This window comes from Hesperophylax consimilis, chromosome 31 (genome assembly GCF_061612785.1).
Source record: "Hesperophylax consimilis isolate HC1 chromosome 31, BYU_Hcon_1.0, whole genome shotgun sequence".
NCBI classification, from domain to species: Eukaryota; Metazoa; Arthropoda; class Insecta; order Trichoptera; family Limnephilidae; genus Hesperophylax; species Hesperophylax consimilis.
The window spans coordinates 14,280,253-14,289,838 of NC_142866.1; the positions used below are offsets into that span (position 1 = coordinate 14,280,253).

At 36.6% G+C, this 9,586-nt stretch overlaps 1 protein-coding gene across 2 annotated transcripts in view; it reads left to right on the top strand.

Moving 5' to 3' along the window:
- Ack-like (activated Cdc42 kinase-like) overlaps positions 1-5,459 on the top strand; it is a 52,205-nt gene extending 46,746 nt beyond the window's left edge. Inside the window, exons 22-23 of one of the 2 annotated variants that reach the window (XR_016305185.1) lie at positions 59-340; positions 801-937. Coding sequence is in view for 1 of the 2 variants with exons in the window: in XM_089649868.1 (XP_089505994.1) it covers positions 59-180; positions 801-1,016 (338 nt within the window). In the remaining variant the exon portion in view is untranslated. Of the gene's footprint in view, positions 1-58; positions 341-800 lie in introns of both variants that reach the window. The other variant, XM_089649868.1, reaches the window with a different exon arrangement.
- The last annotated feature ends 4,127 nt before the right edge of the window (positions 5,460-9,586 follow it).

Genomic DNA, 9,586 nt, shown 5'->3' on the forward strand with positions numbered 1-9,586 from the left:
TTATAATGTTAGTTACGTAATATGTTATCATAGAATAAAAATGAATAATTTCTTTTAGGTTCACCAGACCGAGTATCAGTAGAGGACTTGTTGGAGTTTGCTGATCACAAGCCCTGTGGGAGGCAAAGGGGAACAGAGTCCGATGAAGTCAGAATAATGTGCAAAGTTTTGAATCATCAGGTATGTTATCACACTGCTGTTGGTTCTGAATCCAATAGGTTCACCAGACCGAGTATCAGTAGAGGACTTGTTGGAGTTTGCTGATCACAAGCCCTGTGGGAGGCAAAGGGGAACAGAGTCCGATGAAGTCAGAATAATGTGCAAAGTTTTGAATCATCAGGTATGTTATCACACTGCTGCTGGTTCTGAATCCAATAGGTTCACCAGACCGAGTGTAAGAGGAAGACTTGTTTGAGTTCACTGATCACAAGTCCTGTGGGAGGCAGAGGATTGTATAATTGTATTGTATGTGATGTTTTAATATATATATATATATATATGTATACGGCATTGACTTTTTGAATGGGTGAATCCAAAACCAAACATGTAAATCTATAAATGTCTTGGCGCTCCAGTGGCTATAAGTGTGCAATAAATATTTTCTTGCATAAATGTTTTATAAAAGAGTTAATTAGTTTCAGATTGATCGAAGCCACCCCATTTTAAGATACCCTTTTTTGGTAAATATTTAAAACATGTACTAGTTGGAAAAGTGTGCAAACCAATAAAGTGTAATGTTTTATTTTATTACATTTTTAAGCCACAAATTTGCATATTATATTGATAGTTCCTAATTGCAGGTAACACCAGAGACGTGTCTTTTGACTTTGGAGTTTGCTTCATGGGACGTGCACCGAGCTATAAAGCTTGTGCGCCTGCGTAGCCTGGGCCGCAGTCACGAAGTACCGAGCCTGCTGGCGTGCGCCGCCGCGTTGGACGGCTGCGGCTGGGACGTGGCGCGTGCCGCCGCCCTTCTTGCCGCACATCGCGACGAGCAGGACATCGCTCAAGTCTAAACACAAGTCTGGTGTAACCACTGAACAGATAAACTCAAGTTCAATTTTTCCTTATGCCTGAATTATACCTGCCGAGTGCTCGTCCGAGACAGCGCATTCCGGCGAGTATTCGGCTGATGTGATCAGTGCAGTCAGTACTCGGCCTAGTAGCGGGCGAGTGATTCTGGAGAGACAGTGGATGGCCCAATGGTCCAGTAAGTACCCCCTCCATCTGCAAACTTAACTCGACACTTTACTCGCTCTCCACAAGGGACAGTCCGATCGGCCGAGTCAGTCAATGAAAGAAAAATGTTTGACGTTTGTTGTTGTAAAACTCTCTCAATTTTCGTTTTCCTCCATCGCGAAACCGAAACGCGAAATATTAAAGCACTTTAAACTAATCTCAATGAACTGACTCGCCCACTGTCTCTTCTACGTGGGATCACCTCTACTCTCCAATAAGTTGCTCGGCCGAGTAACAAACGAGTTACTCATGTGACAGGTGTAATTGCCGTTTTACTTCTGGTGAAATTTATAAATAATTTATAAATAATTTTAAATATCGAAATTCTTTTGTTAAGCAGTTAATCAATTTCATTGCCTTTTGTTAATTAGCGACATCTGTTAAAGTATAGTTTCGGAAGAAATCACACTTCTGTCAATTTATTTCTTCAGTGGCCAGCGATGTGAAAAAGGTTGAAACCTGATGGATACTTTTGCGAACCGAAACGCGAGCGGTGCCACGAATTACGGGAAAGGAACGAAGCAAGAACCTAAGATGCATTTCGCGCCGCTTAGGTTCATCACGCGTTCGGATCGCGTATGTATTCATAGCATTAGATCTGATCCGAATGGTCTGTTTTTGCCACTGGAAAAATAGTAATGATCTGTCTCATTATCAAAATAAGTGTGAGTAAAAAGTGAGTTATACACTGTGAAACTTGGTCGGCACGAAACATTGTTTACTGTCCTTGAACGGTGTAAATTTGAACATTCGTGACCCTACCATAAAACAATTCATAAAATTAGGAAAAAAAAATATTATTAATTTGTAAAATTGTTATTGTTTTTTGAAATATTTCCTCGCACACGCCACACACTAACATAGTGCACATTATCTGCATACAATAGGGTGACTAAACATTCAGATTTTTTTAATAGTAGTTACATACAATAGATTTTACAAATAAACATTGATTGCGTAATATGACTTAAAATACTATTTAACACAAAGTTATTGGCAGGTAACTTTGAAAAGGTCAATCCGCGGAAATAAAATGTCACTACGTAAGTAAGAAAACTGAGGATTATGTACTTTGTAATACGGTATTATCGGAAATTTCTTCATTATTCAGTATAGAATTTCATCGTTACACCCGTAGAAAAATCAGTCTTACTCTAAAACAAATTTCATATTCATTGTGACATATAACTATGTAAACGATAAAAAAACACTAACAGAAATTTTAAAAAAATCTTAAGGTTATAAAAAAAATCTTATTAAAAATAGGTAACTCTCATAATAATTACGATCACAACCTTGTTTTATATTTAATATAACTTTGCCTTTGCAATCAATACAAAATCTAAAAGTTAACAAATAAATGTAAAGAAACAGTTACATACACAGTTCTCATAAAATACCATTCGTTAATACACAAAACGAAATATAACGGCTGATGTGAAACCCAATGCGTATTGACATAACAGTTATAATTTAATTGTCGAGAGTTACACCGTCCTTAGAGTCCTTAGAGTTACATGAAGCACATCGATGCATATTTTTGAAGCCGATTTCCGGTGCTGCCGCCCTTTAAATTCCGATATTTGAAGTAAATTTATTAAAAGTTCGACAAAGTTCCGCATAAATCGAAATTTCGAGGTCGTTTACTGTCGCAACTGGGCTTTGAAATCCAGATATTTGATGTAAATTCGAAAAAATATGTCATATTTTTGCGTACATTTCCTACTGCAATGTGTTGTATGACGTTGTAAATCGATTCAGATTTAAGTAATGATTTATTTTTGCCAAAATCTTATTTTTTGAATTACACAAACAAAAATTTTGAATTACACGTTTTGTTTCATTGTCGGGGTTCTACTGTATTTACATTTTATTCGTAAATGAAGTAATTAAAACCCCACTGAGAATCTAGACTTTTTCAGGTGCTATTTAGTGCTTTCTCAGAAAAGCCTGAAAAACAATTTTGCTGCCGTACTTTGCACAGACACTAAGCACATTTGAAGTGCGAGTCGAACTGGCTTGTTATTTTTTACAACCTCATCGGTACAACTTAAATTTCTGTATTTGTTCTAGAGAGAATACCTCCATTAAACTTGTTATGTAATACAAATTCTGAATAAGGCCATCTGTTCCTATTTTATCTGCAAATTTATGTTACGACTAGACTAGTCATTCGGACTATTGTATTTTACTAAGTACTTATTTATGTTAAAGGTACACAATATATTTATGTAATTTTTAAGCTTGAGTAATTATTGTGCAAATATGGCACTTTTTGTAAATTTTTTTCCTCATAGTTTTAATAATATTTTGTTGATAATAATGTTTGTGCTTGTTGAATTTTTCCTTCTCAGTTGTGATTTGGTAATATGTATTTATATTACTTTATTGGAATTATTAATTATGCTACAATTATAATAATTATTAGGGTGCGTCCGATTAGCAATTCGATTATCTAAATATTTAATAAACATTTTGTGGGTTTTCAGCTGATTAACAATTTGAATATCAAAATATTAAATAAACATTTTGTAAGATTGGACTAATTGAAAAGTGGACGGCTGGCTTTAAATTATATTTATTGACGAGTAGCATGTTTAAGACTGTTGTCATGTGAATATTTTGCATAAGTCAACAATACAATATAAATACAGAATAAGACAACGTCGCTTCAAAGAGAACAATTATTGCCTCCCATTTCGAAACGCTTCAAGTTTGCACTTTTCTCGGTTCCTAGATTTTTGTTATTATGTATTTTCACCTATTTATTTATCTTTCCAAGAATCGGAATGGCAGTGCCCGTGATAAAATCAGAATTCTTTTACAAGGCTACACAAGTATCCAACATGCTAATGTTCTGTATGAACTTCCGTGCAGATGTATGGCGGTAGTAGCCTAGATATTTGAATACTTGTCCTTGTGATCGAGGGGTCTCGTAGAAATTTCTCGGATAAATAATGAATGTAATGGATTAAGTTCGTTCGGAGAAGATGTTCCTTCTAGGTCGTTTCTTTCTTACAAAAGGGTAATGGGAGATTGTTAACATACATTCTTGTGTCTCTCTCTACAGTGTGTTGGATCTGTGTATGGTCGATTCCATCTTTAGGATTTCACCGTAAGACACTTGATATCAGACTTCACAGAGTTCACACCACGTCAGTTTCATATTTGACATTCATCGTGGGCTGCATGCAAGCTAGAAACATCTTTTGCACTGGTAATATGCATCTCTTATGTGACTTCTTCTTAGCTACAAAATGGGTTTTGTGTTCAACTTTCACTGTATTAAAAAATAAATACTTGATTTGAATTTATGTGATAAAATAATGATGTTTATATATACGGTGATAAACATCGGCAAAGTTATCTTTACAGTGCACTGGGCAAATAATTGACAAACTAGCGAGAAACTTTATTAACATTAATATTATTCATTCTATAAAATAGGTGGCATTTGTCCACTTGTCAATTTCTGATTTTACTTTTTGACCCTTTTTGCTTTTAGTTTTGCTTGCAAACTCATAAATGGTTTTCACAAAGATAAACATAAGATATTTTCCTCCTGAACAAATAGTAACTACAAAAGAACGTAGCTCAGTTCTTATATGTATTTTATATTGTTTTACTACTTTTATGATGTATTTATAGAATACATACATATATAGAGAAAAAACTACAAACATGTTGGCTTTGTTGTTGTGTTTTTCAATTTTAATTTAAATACTCAATTTAATGTGATTGATTAAGAAAAGTGAAATTTCCAGTGCTGATACACAAAAGGAAATAATCGCTCTGTTTGTATCATTTACCCTCTGTAATGTTATTGTGTTCTAATGCGTAGATGGTTCAGGGGTAAACCACTTTAAACACTAAATTAAATTTTGGCAAAAATTAATTTGGAAGTTTTCCAGTGCGAAAGGTTTTGTTGCATTTTCTACAGCTTTCAAAAAAAATTAATATTTTCACGGCCAAAAGTATTTTTGTTATTAAAAACAAATAACAAAAAAGCTTAAAAATAGTTCTACAGTGATACTGGTGATAGTACTCCTTGAAAGCTACTAGATGGCAACACTACTTAATTTTCGAAAAAATTGCTGTTAAGTGGTTTTACCCCTGTACCCTTCTGTTTTGTACTCTTTGGACATTATGTGTAATTCTAAATAAAGTTTTATGTGGTAAGACAATTGTAATTGCTACCATTTTATAAGAATTAAAATGAATCAAACAAATAAAAATGTATTATTTTTATAACCTATCTAGTTCCACCAATATAACTCTTATCATCCAAAAAAAAAAAATGCCTGGTCGATAATTGCTGCGGACAGAACAAAATATGTCCATAGTTATTTGTTTTTTTTTTTGGATACTACGTAAATACCCACAAATTAAGGGTATAAATCAAAAATTTGTATTGAAAGGGCTATCCTACGTTGGAAGCCAGAGCAATATAACCAGTGATGTAGGATTTAGAATACAAGTCGATCGACATTACCTCGGACTGGCTCTTACAAAGGCACGATGTCGACTCTCACTCAAAGCGTGGTTTCAGCTATCATCTTCTGCTACATCATTCGGAGCCAGACAGGGGTTTAGTAATGACAAGAGAGTTAGGTTTTAACGTTATATTATGGCAAGGGCTATGTTACAACATACAAAAGAGTCAACACAAAGAATACATTCTTATACATATGTGACATGGTAAACATTACGGGTACATAGTATAATCCTATCTAATTATGATCTTTTTCTCTGAATTTAAGTTACGAAATCGGCAGAGTTTACGAAAGCACATGAATAGGGGGGTAGAAAGGTCAAGCTTACATAGTTTCTTCTATTGGTGATGAAATGTGAGGCGGCCATTGTCCTAGTGCCAGGAGTGCATCGGAACATTAATAAACAAGGTTAGGTTCGCTGAGAAATTCAGTCAGGAGTTTATACTATATTTCTTGTCTAACTAACTAACTAACTAACCATCACGCCGTTTCCCCGCAGGGGTAGGCAGAGAGGACGGACCGCCAAACAACTCGGTCTTGGCACACACTTCTTGCCTCATTCACATTCATACATCGTCTCATACATACTCTTCTATTATTCTGACTCTTGACATGGCCCGACTCTAGTATCTGATTCACTTGATCGTGCCATGTCTTCCTCGGGCGTCCCCGACTTCTGCTACCATTCGCATTTGCATCATATATCCTCCTTACACTCCTATCTTCGCTCATTCGCTCTACATGCCCAAACCATCTAAGCGTCCCTTTCTTAATCTTACTCATTACGCTTACATCAGCCTTGCACTCTTTGCGGATCTCCACATTCCTCACACGATCAAACATGGTTTTACCACACATACGCCTCAGGGATCTCATTTCAACAGCATTCAATCTACTTTCATCCTTTCTTTGCCAGTTCCATGCCTCACTTCCATACATCAAGGTAGGTACCAGCACTCCGTTGTGGACTGCTAACTTCGCTTCTTTGGACAGTTTTTTGTTAGCGCCAACGGCGTTCAGTCCTCCATTAACGGAATTACCTGCATTTACCCTTCTTTCAATATCTCTGTCAGCCTTCCCATCTCTCGTAAACATACTTCCTAAATACACAAACTCATCCACCTGCTCCAAGTATTCCTCATTCACAATTATATTGCACACTGTTTTCGTACTCTCTCTTTCAAACACCATTACTTTAGACTTACTTACATTCATCATTAACTCATTCTTCATGCATACTTCGTTCATCCTAGACACGAGAGACTGTAGATCTTCTATACTATTAGCAATCAGCACCGCATCATCAGCATACAACAGGCAACATACTTTCAAATTATTCAAATTCGCGCCCAATCCCACCTCTTTCAATTCTTGCATACAATTATCCATGTATAGATTGAATAACCACGGTGACATTACGCAGCCTTGTTTAACACCTTTTGTGATATCAAACCACCCCGTAAAACCACCGTTTACCCTAACACATGCAACGCTTCCCTCATACAGAGACGCGATTGCCTGAGTCAGATATGTATTCACTCCATACTTGGACAACACCTTCCATAGCTTTTTCCTGTCGACTCGGTCGTATGCTTTTTGTAGATCTACAAAGGCACAGAAAAGTTTCTGGTTTTTTGCCAGAAACTTCTCAGTGAGCATACGCAATGAGAAGATCTGGTCCATGCACCCCCTTCCACTCATAAAAGCACCTTGCACATCCCATATTTTATCTTTTGTTTCCTTTCTTACTCTTTCAATCAAAATTCTACCATACAGCTTGCCAACTGAACTTAGCAGGCTAATAGCCCTATGATTCCCACATTCCATACGTGACCCTTTACCTTTGTATAATGGCATTATCACAGCCCTTCTCCAGTCTAAAGGCGTATAACCTTCCTTTAAACATTGGTTAAAAAGATTGCACAACCATGTGAGAATTATACGGCTACCTCCTTTAAAATATTCAGCAGCAATATTGTCAAACCCGACAGCCTTACCATTCTGCATACATTTAATCGAACTTTCTATCTCATCCATGCTAATTTCGGTAACATTCACTCCATCGTCATTCATATCTGATTTACCGCTGGAATCACTGTCACTCACTTCGCTTTCGAAGACTTCCTCGAAATAATTCATCCATCTCTCTTTTATTTTTTCCTCATTCGTCAACATTTTTCCATCTTTTGATTTTATCACTTTCATGCTTCCGTTTTCTGGGCCACTCCGGGACCTTTTGACTTCTTTCCAAAACAACTTAATGTTTTCTTGGAAATGGTTTGTCATTTTCATTCCTTCTTCCTCTTCCAGGCGTTTCTTTCGTTCTTTCACTCCAACTCTTACTTTTTTCTTACATTCCTTATATACTTCTTTCGCTCGATACTTCTCTTCGCTGGAAGCACTGCCAGCCGCAATCAGACATAACCATGCTTTCTTCTTCTCTGAGACCAGTGCTTTAATCTCATCATCCCACCATGCATCACCTTTCTTCCTACCTTGCGTACTTATTCCACAAACCTCCCTAGCAGATTCACAAAGACACACTTTTATGTGGTTCCATGTTTCGTCTATGCTTAGACCATCCATTTCCTTCGCATTCAATCTTATCTCTGCACAATTCATATACTTACTTCTCACATTATCATTTTGTAGTTTTTCTATTTTGACTCTTGTTGGAGTTAGTACCGTTTTCACTTTAGAGCGCCAACCGCGAAAGAGGTTTACTCTTGACACTACAAGAAAGTGGTCAGTTTCGACCTCAGCCCCTCTGAAAACTCTTGTGTCCTCGGTAACAGCTCTCAACCTAGAGTCAATTACTACAAAATCAATAATTGACCTCTCATTTCCTCTTTCCCACGTATATTGGTGGATACCTTTATGATCGAAGAAAGTATTCGACACAAACAGGTTCCACTCTAAACATACTTCAAGTATTCTGTTCCCGTTGTCATTCGTTCTTTTATCCCCAAACATACCTAAGACCAAATCAAATCCGTCACGTCTAATTCCCACCCACCCATTCAAATCGCCTGCCATTATAATCCTTTCGTTCATATTTTTTAGTCTCATTACATCATTCACACCAGTCCAAAAATCATCTTTCACTTCATTATTTCTTGTCAAAAAGCAATTATTTTACGGTGATTATCCAGACTAACGTCTGGATATTATTTTGTACCCAGATTTGGTTTCTTCGATGCGAGACGCGACGTGTTGATGCGCTGAAGGCAAGGTCTGGAGAGGGCGGGTACCGGGATGCCAGCAAGCAGCAAGCTAATCGCTTGGGCCGTTAGTTCCGAGATTTGTCGCTAGGATTGAAAGCACTAGTGTGTGGCAGCTTTGATTGTTATTATTATTTCCTACGATTCAAACCACTACATAACAAAGGCCCCTCCCACATGGAGGCAGATGCGGTGCATGCCGTAATAGAGAAGAAAAATAATAATAAATTGAATCATCTGCCATTTTAACAATGTGGGACTGGCAGCAGTTAGTTTGCCAATTAACGCAGTGATTTAAAATACATTTTTAAGAGCCTGTAGTTTTAGAGCATATACAAAGTGCCGCAGAAATCCACATTTTTTAATCGCAAAATAAATAGCTTCAAAGAACCGGTGCTGATTTGTACTTTTCTGAAGATCAGACAAGACAGTATTGGCCATTTATACTACAATTTTTTTTTATTTAAGATAAATAAGTATATCTTAGTAGATATGTGAGATGAAGCGAGGTTAATTTTCCCAATGATTTAAATGTTGTTAGTGAAGTTTTAATACCCATAGCCGATAATAAAAGTAATGATCATGACATTTTTACCATCATATTACCATGATTTCTACATTAATTTATGTCAT